Here is a 12,922-nt window from a genome sequence, read left to right on the forward strand (position 1 = left end):
GTAAACAATTTTTGTTATAAATTATACATAGATTTTATTAGACAATTACTTGATTGTATTAGTACGATAATTTGACACAATTCTGTACCTAGGCTTCGGCCTCATATGGATGTGATGGAACAAGAAATTAAAGTTCAAGTTAAAGTTATACAACGGAAATGAATTCATATGTGTCAGGCATTAATCATTAAAGTGTAGGAAGCAGATATATGTGTCATTTTGACAGGCCATACCTTCACATAGCATGGGGTCCTAGTTTACAGACAGACAGTGCTCTGCCTAAATGGAAATCTACAAGCTACAGAAAATTATCAAAATTAAATAAACAAGAATAATTATGAGAAACTGAAATCAATCCCAAATCTGAGTCTGAAATAATTGTTTTTGAGTGTTCTGCTGAGAAAACTCCCTCTCTAACTCCACCAAAGGTAGGAAAACAAATGACAGAATGGACAGCAGATACATGTATACCTTTTCAATATGACGAGCTTAAATCAATGTTATATACACTTACAAAGCTGCATAAGCCAAGATTTTAAAACTACTCTGCTAATGAATATTTTATTAACCATAATGTTTTGTATCTTACCATCCAGAACTGAACACCACTGAAAATATTTTACTTAAGGTAAAAGGATTGCTAAAAACTATAATGTCTGATTCAAGATTTCATATGCACGGTTTCTCTGTAACGAAGAAAAGTTTCAGCAAGTGAAAAAAGATAATCAGGTACTATTATGCAAATATCCAGAAAGACTGTGAAGGTGGTGGGAATGAGATGACATTATGGATGTAGTGACTAAATAATAACCAGTTTCAGTGGACAAAGGAGTGACACAATTTCTCTGGAATGAAACGAATGTAATAACATGGTTACACCAACACATACATATATACAACTGAACATATCTGGAAACAGACATCAGATACATCTCAAGTAGTAGACTCAACTGAATAGGTTTCTATTTTGTTGAAAGATACAGTTCATATGGGTCACATGATATACCACCATCACAAACCTTCAGACTCAACATGGTATCTCCAATAAATTAGTCCACTTTCAGTTCTGCACCTTGGTTCCTGTTTTATCATTAAGACAGAGGTACTTCCCTTTCAAGTCCTTCTTCAGTAACCCAAAGAAGTGGAAACCCCAAGGTGCAAGGTTTTGGTAAGACATTCCCAGCAGATATATTTTTGGGCCAAAACAACATAAGTGTACTTGTCACGATAGTTCGAAGGTGTTCTGTTATTTCCTACCGTCAGATATTGGAAATTTTGCACTACTATATTAATGCTCTGTTCTACAGAATTCTACTATTTAAAATATTCCATACTATTATTTTTGTTGTATATGGCACATCAATATAATATTGATGTTAAGGATAAACAGAAAAAATCAGCATTACCATTTATATTAAGATTAACAACAGAGGGGGTGATTACATCACTGAACTATAACAAAATTTATAATCAAATAGAGGGTTACAGCCTGCTATCATTTCTTTGTAATACAAGTTCATCATCAGAATAGGAGTTAAAAAGGCATTTTTCAAAGCCATTTTAATTTGGTTACTGCTAGTGGATGATGATTTGATTCTGTGGGATAAGTACTGCTGTAATTGTTTTCCAGTTAGGAAAAACTGAAGACATGATGTTAGCAATTTCACTATTATTACACAGGTCGATAGTTCCATATGATGTGCAATGTACTTTACAAAGGTGCCAATATTATATAAACACATAGAAATCACGCAAAATGAGGCTAATTACTAATTATCCCCCCCCCCAAAATGGACAGGCGACACATTTTGCCACATGACAATTTTTCTAAAAACATAAACCTAAAGGTGAAATTAACGTCCCTGTATTGTGATCAAATCTCTCTGCTTAATGGCTTTAATGGGTCAACTAATAGCAGTCACGGTAAGCCACACTTCAGCAATCTGAAATTAATCACACCCTTCACCTCCAGATGTGATAACGTTATATCGGCTGAACTCACCTCTAAATTAGGCCTCTTGTGCAAAAATGATGTGAGGCACTTCTCACCTACATGACATTTAGGAGGCACGAACAATTGTGCCAATGTCCAAAACGAATATCCAATATATGCAATAAATATTCCCGAAAGAACAACAGAAAGTGTTGGCAAACGCATCGCGTTCTAAAACACCTTCTCTAACAATAACATCACTAGCGGTCACAATTTGCCGCAAGTTGTACCGACGTTACCAACTAGCCACCGCTAGTCACAGAGGTCACAGAGTGCCTCAGAGCGCCTCAGAGTTTGGATTGGTAACCGTTTGGCCGGGGGCACACCATGGAAACTAGCAACTTCGACGCAACCGCAATTTCCGAGCAGTTCATTCATTCATTCATTCATTCNGTGTAGCCGATTTCAAGCAGGCAGCTGGTTTCCAGATTGGCAAGTGCACACTGAGGTACTGAGGAAACTTCTGTTTCAAAGTAGATAACTTTCAGTCCAGTAGGTCCAGTATGTCATACAGGTTTACAACACTTCAGTCTTTATTCGCCTTACATGTTTCGATTCAAAAATAAATATCATCTTCAGAGGCGCACCACTACGAGCAGGAAACACTGTCACATAAGATGTTTTAACATTATGCACTTAGGTTATGAATAGTGCTCACCATATCACAGATTGCCCTATGCAGCCACATTTACGTGTAGATTTACGTGTGATGTTTCGTTTAAGCGTATTTGCTGGGTATTCGATTGGGGTTTCCCACTGCACGCAATGTGATGTTCACTTTTCCATAAAATAGCTTCCCTATGTATTTAAAATTGTATTAAAAATCTTTTGTATGTAAAAAAGTAGTTATGTTAAAAATCGTGAACCAGCATTAGGTCATGTTTTTTCTTCCGGATGGTAGATGTCGATTATGTCTCTTGGTTGTATGTTTTTATTGTTGTGTAGTTTACGTGTGTGCGGTGTCGTATGTCATAACCTAAGTGCATAATGTTAAAAAGGTTAAAAACATCTCATGCGACAGTGTTTCCTGCTCGTAGTGGTGCGCGTCTGAAGATGATTCTTTTGAATCGAAACATGTAAGGCGAATAAAGACTGAAGTTTTGTAAACCTGTATGTCATACTGGACTGAAAGTTATCTACTTTGTAATTGATAGTGTGACGGATCAGAATGAGACAAATCAAAAAACTTCTGTTTGATTAGTTGCTCACATCATCTTAATTGGGTATATTCGTCCGACGTAATGCATGATTGTATTTTTTTAATTTCGTGTTCTTATCTTCTGCACTGGAAGATAATAATACTGATCCTGTCATAATATGGCAGTAGTTGAGACGGCGGGAGAAGAAAGGACGACAACCACAAGGAAAATACTGGGATGTTAATTAATTTGTTTTAATTAAGGTAACTTTATTATAATCAGGAAATGTCGCGTTCACACGCGATACGAAATTTTGGCATACAGTGCAACAATTTTAGCCAGACAGACGACGCCTGATGATGGCCGTATATAGCCGAACCATGTAATGTGGAAGAAGGGTGACTATATAAGGTGTATTTAAGACGGAAATATATGTGAAATAAATGATATATTAATGCAACAGGGTGCTTAAATACAATATTAAGAAAAGAAAACTTTGGGTGCATCCGTTCTTCTGTAACAATTTAAACTGAGGCGCTTATATTGTGCAGAACTGAAGAGCATAGCCACTTTCTAGGCAGTGAGTTGCAGTATTGCCACCAATTGCCCATAAAATATTTTTTTTGTGCCCGCACCTTGAGTTAAAAAATAATGTCCCTGTTAACCTTTACTCACCCTTGCAGCACATAGTATTATACATATATGTATATTACAGCCAACAAACACGACCAGTGACGAGACAACTGCACAAAAAGGACATCAATCACAATCTACAAAGGGCAGTTTCATCTGCTGTCAAGAATACCAACACACAGCAAACATCAACAAAAACTACATTGGTTACCCACACATGACAAGTGCATTTGAGTGTTAACCATCAAGAGTAACGCTTATTATCCATTTCAATTATAAACATATTGATACATGATGGATGAAGGACAAAACAGTGGACCAAGAAGAGGCAGTGGTTGGTAAGCTGTGGGACTGTAAACACATTTCTGTAGTAACAAATAAACATGCAAAAGTAGAGGAATTGTTGGTATGGTATTTTTTATGTGATCCTTGTCAAGGCTATACAGCAAGGACTGGCAGCAGTCCAGCAGGCTCCAAGGGCTGTCACACAGTAAAATATGGTCATGAGTCCTGTGGGACTAGGAACCAAGTCACTGTGGTCAGCAGCAATTTAGCAGTTGGTCGGTCTTCAGTTGCATTGTTAGCAGCCAACACCCAGCAATGATTAGCGGACAAACATAAGACGTTACGTGCTATAGTTGCAGTGATGTACAGTGTGTGTGTGTATCAGTGAGACTATTACAGTTATTTATAGTTACAAGTGTTCCATAAATCAAATTATCATTCCAAAAACCATGTCTAGCCACTAACACATGATCATATTTTAACAAATTCTTAAATTAAAGTTAACTGCTACTTCCTTGACAGGGAGTTAACACAGTGGAACAGCTTACAAGAAGAGACATACCTAAGGATGGCCACATAATGCTGAAGTATGTTGTATGAATAACAAAACAATAAAATATGGCAATGGCAACAACCATGAAACCATTATATACTTATGAATGCAGCAATAAGGCTGAATGTAAATACTAAGAAAGTGAACAAGTAAATACATATATCTCACTAGTACCCTTACAGGAGGAAAAGAGACATGAGACAAGTATGGGAGCTACATATTAGGAGCTATACAATTGTCTACTGAAAAGTAAGATAATTAGGTTCTTGCATTCTTTGGAATAAAGAGTCTTCACAGCTGTTACATATTCATTTTATTTATAAAATATTATGTTAAACTTTGTATACCATAAATACACTGCTCAGTACAACACCAATTCCTTTTTAGAAATTAAATTTGTGTATTATGTTCAACATCTCTTGATTAATGTTGTAGTATCACGCTTCTCAATTTGGCGCAGTTGCTTTTTCTTCATTCTCTTGATTTTTGAAGTGTTTTTTATCTGTAAAAGTAAATATACATGTATGTGATGTTTTAAAAAATGTCCTGCTTTCAGTTTATTTAATATCACCAAATGGTAGGATTACTGAATAATGAAGAAAAAAAAGAGATGAAAGTAGTTGTGGCCTAATCTGAAGTATTACCACAGCATCTGCTTGGAGGGACTAAGGAAGATCATGAAAAACTCAGAGAGGACAGCTTATCGACAATCTGACATTTGAGCCTGACATTCAGTGATCTAAAGTACCAACACTATTCAGGGGGGGGGGGATGCATTTACAAGCTTCATGTCAAAAAATTGTTTTGCAATACTAACTTGATGAAGCTGAGCCCTTCTTGAGAAGCCGCCAGTTGTGCAGCTACTCAAGAATTTACCAACTTTTATGAAACCTGACAGTTCATTACCCCTTTCACAAGAGCTCTCCAGTGGTTCCCTATCCATAGCCAGATCAATCCAATCCATACCACCCCATCCTATCTCGTAAGATCCATTTTAATATTATCCACCCACCTAGTCTTGGTCTTCCTTGTGGTCTCTTTCCTTCTGGCTTTCCCACCAATACTGTATATGTATTCTTCTTCTCCCCTATTTGTGCTACATACTCTGCTCATCTCATCTTCCTTGACCTGATCATTCTAATTATACTTGACAAAGAGTACAAGTTATGAAGCTCCTCATTATGCAGTCTTCTCCAACTTCCTTTAACGTCATCTCTCTGCAGTCCAAATATTCTCCTCAGCACCCTGTTCTCAAACACCCTCATCCTATGTTCCTCCTTTAATATCAGAGCCCAAGTTTCATACTCAAATAGAACCGCAGGCAAAATTATAGTTTTGTATATTTGGATATATCTGTTATACAGCAGACGAGAAGACAAAAGGCTCTGGACTGAATGGTAGCAAGTGCTAACCGAATTCAATATCCTCTAATTTCCTCTAGAATCAGATTTCCATTTATTACTGTCATTCACAAACATTTGAACTGTGCAATATTTTCAAAGGACCTGTTGGCTATTTTCACGTCATGATTTTGTCCTGCATTCAGGTGACAAGATAGCAACATATACTTAGTTTTCTCTGCATTCACTTCTTGACCAACCTCCTCAAACAAAGTTTCTGTGTTTTTCTTTATGGCATCTATGTTACCACCCAGTAGCTTCACACTGTCAGCACAGATCAACAGCTGATGAGGCCCATTTAATTTCAGTCCCACCTGGTTCTCTTGGACTTTCCTAATGGCATATTCTGAAGCTAAGTTGAAAGGCAGTGGTGATAAAGCATCTCCTTATTTTAGACTATTTTGGGTAGGAAAATTATTAGACAAATGTTTACCTATAGAGACTTTACTATAAGTTTTGTTTAAACACATTTTAATCAGCCTAACTAGTTTCAAGCGTGCCCCAAACTCTATGAGAATACTGTACAATCCTTCCCTCCTAACTGAATCATAGGCTTTCTTGATGCCTATGAATAGCTGATGTACTGTATCGCTGTAGTCCCATTTCTTCTCCAGTATCTGACAAATGCAAAAGATCTGATCAGAAGCTGACCTATTATGTCAAAACCTATTATCTATTACATCAAAACACTGATGATGGCTAATAATTTCGTCTGTATATGGACTTAACTTTGACAGAAGGATATTGGATCAAATTTTGTATGAAGCTGATAACTGTGACATCCCATGATAATTACTACAGTCCCGCAATATTTATGTAACACATTATTATGCCATAACATACAAAATAAAATGAAACACTTGGCCTTAATAGAACAGAACATCCAGGAAGGAAGGGTGGAAGAAGACCAGTTTTAGTACGTAGGTCATACCAAAGGTCATAAGCAACTTTTTTTTGCATGCAACCTGGGAACAGCAGACGAAAGAGAGTATGGTGGTAGGTGGAACCAGCTGTTGTGTTAACCTTGAGTGTCTTGTGATGTCGATAGCTTGCATCACGTGACCAGTATCACTCCTAACAAAATGACCGACAACCATATGTTGTTTTGCCAGCGTGCTGTCATCGAATTTCTTGTGAAAGAGGAACCCCTGCTGCAGAAATTCACAAGATTTCAGCGTGCTTATGGAAGTGTGTGCATGGGTGCAAGCAGTGTTCGAAGATGGGTGAAACATTTTAAAGATGGGAACACCAGCATCGAAGATGAGCCTCGGAGCGGTTGTCCTCAAACAGCCTCAACTGAACGCAACAAGGAAAGAGTGGATGAGATCATTCAAGATGACAGGCGTGTGACTGTGGACACAATAGCCCGAAAACTTGGAATAGGGTACAGTGCAGTACAGGAGATGATTGAAAGTTTGGGCTATAAGAAAGTTTGTGCTCATTGGGTCCCGCGGTTATTGACCGAAGACCACAAAGGTCAGTGAAAAGCCATCACCTCAGAACTGCTGCAGAGATATCGACACGAAGGCGATGATTTTTTGCTCTGTATCGTGACAGGTGACGAAAGCTGGTTTCACCATTTCGAGCCTGAAATGAAATGGCACCATTTGCATTCTCCAACAAAAAAGAAGGCAAAGACAATGCCATCAGCTGCGAAGGTGATGGGCACAGTCTTCTGGGACGCAGAGCGGTTTATTCTGGCTGAATTCCTGGAACCTGGGCAAACCATCAATGCTGCTCGTTATGTCCAGACGCTGCGCAAGCTCAGTCGTGAATTGCGCGATAAACGTCCGGGACAAAACAACATCATCCTACATGACAACACTCGCCCCCATGCTGCTCGCCTCACATTAGAAGCAATTGCAAAGATGGGGTGGGAAGTTCTTCCACACCCCTCCTATAGCCCTGATCTGGCACCCTCCGACTACCATCTTTTCGGATTTGTGAAGGATCAGCTGCGTGGACAACGTTTTGAGACAAGGGAGGCAATTCAGAAAGCAGTGCGTCAGTGTCTTCAGATGGCTGGAACGGAATTTTACAGAAGGGGCATTTTCAAACTCCCAGAACGCTGGGAGAAATCTGTACAAAGAAGTGGCGATTATGTGGAAAAATAAAGAAAGGTCTGTAGATTGAGGTGGTGTATTTGGTTTGTCAATAATAAAGCATGTTACTTTACAAAAAAATTGTTGCTCATGAGTTTCAGTATGACCCTTGTAAATTCTCAACAAGAGCTGCTGATATTAAATAACCGATTTCAACCATTTTATAACCTCAATCTTGATGAATCTGCTGGAAGATCTCAAATGCTGGAACAGAAAACCTTAAGATGTGATAAAACCATAATAGTGAAAAGGGCAAGAAATAAGAGAATTTTAATAGTTGGTGATAGTCATGTCAAAGGAATGGCGAGGGAACTGCAACATAACTTAGAAGAATTATGTAGTTCAAGGAATAGTGAAATCAGGGGCTGATGTGAGTGAAATTAGGAACCTAACGAAAGATGATTTTTTAATTATTTGGGGAGGTGTAAAAGAAGTATGTAGAAACGAAACCCAAAAATGTATTAAGCAAGTTAGTAAATTTGTCCTAAATAATTTAAATATGAATGTAATAGTTCTCAGTTTACCCAAAAGACGTGATTTGGTGGATCAGTCATGTGTGAATAAGGAAATTGATAGTTACAATAGAAGGCTGGGTAAGCATTTGAAAGTGTTAGACCGTGTGCATTATATACTGATTAATTACAATAGAAAATTTCATACAAGCCATGGCATGCACCTGAACACCGAAGGTAAGGACTATGTAGCTAAACAGTTTCTTTCATTGATACGAAACTAAATGAAGAGCTGGCAGTCATATCTTTAGACTGGGATAATGTTAAAATGAATGATCAAATTGTGGAAAATGAAAAAAGGAAAAGTGATGAAAGCTGTAAGTTTGAAGAAGTTCAGGGAACTTTATTAGAGGAGGTAGTTAAACTCAATGAACGAGTGATCTCCCTGGTGCTGGGCAAGAGAGTTAGAAGATGACCAGTAAATATGGGTGATGATTTTTTATGGTAATGCCTCAAAATGTATTGAACTGAAGACCTCATGCAGTAGTCGTGACCTTAGTCAAGCACCAAAGATTAAACTTAAGGATACTAAGATAAGCTCTTTTAATTTAGTTCACCAAAATATTAGAGGTCTACAACATAAAACTGATGAACTGATTTGTATGTTAATTAGTCATGACTTTAAGCCCACATGTAATTTGTATAACTGAACATTACTTAACTGAGCAGAAACTTTTACTGATCAAACAAGAAAACAGCTACTGCTATCTGTATTCCCATGCAATTCGACTACCATGAAGATGGAGGCAATATGTTCCTCCGAAACGTCAGTTAAAACCAAGAATACACGGCGCCAGATCCCAGAAGACGACTTTCTTCATAGTCATCGCCGTGAAAATCTCAAAACTTACAAGAAAATTATTGTTTAACCTCCCAATTCTCACGATCATTAAGTAATGGTGGAGATGTTTGTATATATTGTAAATTGGATATGGACTGTAATCCAATTGATATAATACAAGGGGGGACCCAAAAATAACCAGAATTTAGTTTTGTTATTTTTTATTTTTGCATTTTTATTGAACTGTATATTAGTCCCCTTCAAAGTATTGTCCATGTGCATTAATGCACTTGTCCCAACGCTTTTGCCACTGCTCAAAACAGTGCTGGAATTCTTGAGGCTGGATACTGTTCAAAGCCTTTAGCGTGTTTTCTTTGACTTCATCCACATCACGGAATCGATTTCCTTTCAGACTTCTCTTCATCCATGGAAACAAAAAAAAAGTCCGACGGAGCCAGGTCGGGTGAGTAAGGTGGATGAGGCACAATCACCATGTTGTTGCTTGTCAAAAACTGTCGGACCGTCAAAGCTGTGTGGGCTGGAGCATTGTCGTGGTGAAGCAACCAGTTCCCATTTCTCCACATTTCGGACCGTTTTCGTCGCACACTCTCTCGTAATCTTCGTAACACATCCAGGTAAAAATGTTGGTTCACTGTTTGTCCTGGCGGAACGAACTCTTTGTGGACAATGCCATTCACATCAAAAAAACAAATCAACATTGTTTTCACATCGGATCACACTTGACGCGCTTTCTTCAGTCGTGGTGAAGTTGGAGTTTTCCACTGGCTTGATGATTGCTTTGATTCTGGATCGTACCCGTAGCACCAAGACTCATCGCCAGTCACAATTCTTTTAAGAAATTCTGGATCGTTCTGCACTTCACTCTTCAAGTCGCGGCAAACATTCACGCGGTTTTCTCTTTGGTCATCTCCGAGCAAGCGAGAAACAAATTTTGCAGACACCCGTCTCGTGTGCAAACCTTCGGTTAAAATTCGCTGGACCGTGCTCCATGAGATGTTCGTTTCCTCAGAAAGTTGGTCAATGGTCTTTCGACGATCTTCATCAGTTGCACTTTTGATTTTGGTAATGTTTTCGCCATTTCTTCCTGTCAAAGGATGCCCGGGGCGTGGCATGTGTTCTGTTGACATGTTGCCAGATTCGAAACGGGAAAACCACTCATAGACCTGTGATTTCCCCAAAGCATCATCATTAAAGGCTTGCCGAAGCATCCCAACAGTCTCAGCTGCAGTTTTCCCTAACAGAAAGCAAAATTTCACGCACACTCTTTGTTCCTTCTGGTCGGCCATCTCACTAATCGCCAAAGGGTTGAAACAGGAACGCACACAACAGAGCACCACAGACAAACCACTTAACTCAGACTGACGCCAGCTCACTAACAGTCGCGGGAGACCCCCAGCTAACACCACCTAGCAGCACAACTTGTAACTACAAAGCATGCGCTTGCAACAGGTCGGTTCCGGTTATTTTTGGGTCCCCCTTCGTATTGCATGGAAAAGGTGATTGGGGCCTGTGCAGTCCGATTAAATATTGGTGATAATTATTTTATAATACTATGTATTTACAGATCTCCTTGTGGAAATGTAGAGGAATTTATTAAGCAATTCGAACTAATACTGAAATCTGTTTACAAGCCTAAACTTGAATTAATAATACAGTATGTGGAGACTTTAATGTAAATGTTTTAGAGAATTCAAGTAAATCTCTTCAGCTTATTTCACTATTTCAGACGTACAACCTGTTTCGGGTTGTCGAATTTCCAACTAGGATTACAACTGATACCAGTACTGCTATTGATAGTATATTTTTGGATTACAGCAGATTAAATACTTTACAGGTGTACTCAATAATCAATGGGCTTTCAGATCATGATGCTCAGTATTTGACTGTTAGTAATGTTGTGAACCACCAAAGGAATAAGAGCGGATTAGTTAGAAGAAGAGTTATATCTGAGCCTGGCATCATAACTTTTAGGGAGATGTTGAGTAGGGAAACATGGGAAAGTGTTTTAAGTAATCTTGATGTTAACAAAAGTTTTAATCTATTTTTTATATCTTTTTAATGATTTTTTAAACATGTTTTCCAGAGAAATTTGTCAAAAATAATGTGTACTCTAACCAGTGGATCACTAAAGGAATTAAAATTTCATGTAAGCAAAAAAAGTATTTGTATTTGATGATTAGATCTACTAATTACCCAGGCTTAAAGGAGTATTATACTCAATATTGTATGTTGCTGAGAAAAGTTATCAGAAGAACTAAAGCTATATATTATGAGGGAATAATAATGGCTGCATCTAATAAATCCAAGGAGTCCTGGAAAATCATAAAAAGAGAAAATGGTAGAGTGTCGAAGGAAAAACATTCATATTCGGAATTGAGAGAAGGTAATGTAATAATCGATAGTAGGAATGAAGCTAAGGCATTTAACTCATGTTTTTTTAGTTCAGTTAACAAATTAGTTGGTCAGATTTCTAATAATATATGTTTTTTACCACTTTCATGTGAGTACTCTACAGATAAGATTTCTGAAATTGTAACTATTCCAATTACTGAGGCAGAAGTATTAAGCACGATAAATTCATTAAAAAATAAATCTTCTTGTGGATATAATGGGTTGTCAAATAAAATTATTAAATTATGTGGTGAACAGACAGCAAAACCACTTACTTATATTTATAATCTTTCTGTAAGTTCGGGCATATGTTCTGACCAATTGAAACATGCAAGTATTATACCATGTTTTAAGAAAGGTGATGTTACTGAAATTGTCAACTATAGACTGATATTTTTATTGACAAGTTTCTCTAAATTATTTGAAATATTGGTGTGTTTAGCAGGCTTAAACGGCATTTTATAAGAAATGATATCCTGGCTCCTGAGCAGTATGGCTTTCGTGAGGATGCTTCTGCACAAACCGCAGTCTTTAATCTAACTGTTCTTAAAGCAGGGAACAATAAGGTGTTTGTGGTAGGTTTTTTTGTGATTTGACAAAGGCCTTTCATTGTGTCAGTCATGATCTGTTGATTCAAAAGTTGAAGATGTATAGAGTCAAAGGGCCTATTTTGAAATGGTTTGAGACTTATTTAAAAAATAGAATACAAAGAGTTGTGCTGCATACTTGTAATTCGACTACTACAATCTCTGAATGGAAATCTGTAAGATTTGGTGTTCCACAGGGATCTGTCCTGGGGCCAACGTTGTTTACTGTTTATATTAATGATTTCCCAGGTACTCTTTTAAGGATACAGCACGTACTATTTTGTACGCAGATGACACAACAATTTTAATTACCTCAAATGACCTAAACTCTTTGAATATTAAATTAAATAAGAGTTATGACTAGGGTTTCAAGCTGGTTTTGAAATAACAATCTGATACTTAATTTGAGTAAAACTCACCTGATTAAATTTGTGACTCCTAAGTCTCCAGAGTATACATTATTGGTAACATATAATAATTTTAGACTTAAAGATGTTGATAATGTTAACTTTTTAGGTATGTACA

The 12,922-nt window shown here is 37.6% G+C and overlaps 1 protein-coding gene and 2 long non-coding RNA genes across 4 annotated transcripts in view; 1 reads left to right on the top strand and 2 right to left on the bottom strand.

Annotated features, from left to right (window-relative positions):
• LOC111869198 (cleft lip and palate transmembrane protein 1-like protein) overlaps window positions 1–2,247 on the bottom strand; it is a 53,011-nt gene extending 50,764 nt beyond the window's left edge. The window contains exon 1 of the mRNA XM_023860499.2: window positions 2,003–2,247. Within this exon, the coding sequence (XP_023716267.1) occupies window positions 2,003–2,158 (156 nt within the window). The 5' untranslated portion in view covers window positions 2,159–2,247. The remainder of the gene's footprint in view (window positions 1–2,002) is intronic.
• A 139-nt stretch (window positions 2,248–2,386) lies between these two features.
• LOC117282688 lies at window positions 2,387–4,906 on the top strand. Of its 2 annotated transcripts, none has more exons than XR_004513524.1 (2): window positions 2,387–2,441; window positions 3,848–4,906. It is a non-coding gene; the product is annotated as an uncharacterized LOC117282688 (long non-coding RNA). The 2 variants fall into 2 exon arrangements; XR_004513523.1 differs by lacking the exon at window positions 2,387–2,441 and adding an exon at window positions 3,134–3,395.
• Window positions 4,900–12,922, bottom strand: part of LOC111869199 — a 13,607-nt gene continuing 5,584 nt past the window's right edge. The window contains exon 2 of the long non-coding RNA XR_002843627.2: window positions 4,900–5,105. This is a non-coding gene — a long non-coding RNA (uncharacterized LOC111869199). The remainder of the gene's footprint in view (window positions 5,106–12,922) is intronic.

Source organism: Cryptotermes secundus, unplaced genomic scaffold (assembly GCF_002891405.2).
Source record: "Cryptotermes secundus unplaced genomic scaffold, Csec_1.0 scaffold1940, whole genome shotgun sequence".
NCBI lineage: Eukaryota > Metazoa > Arthropoda > Insecta > Blattodea > Kalotermitidae > Cryptotermes > Cryptotermes secundus.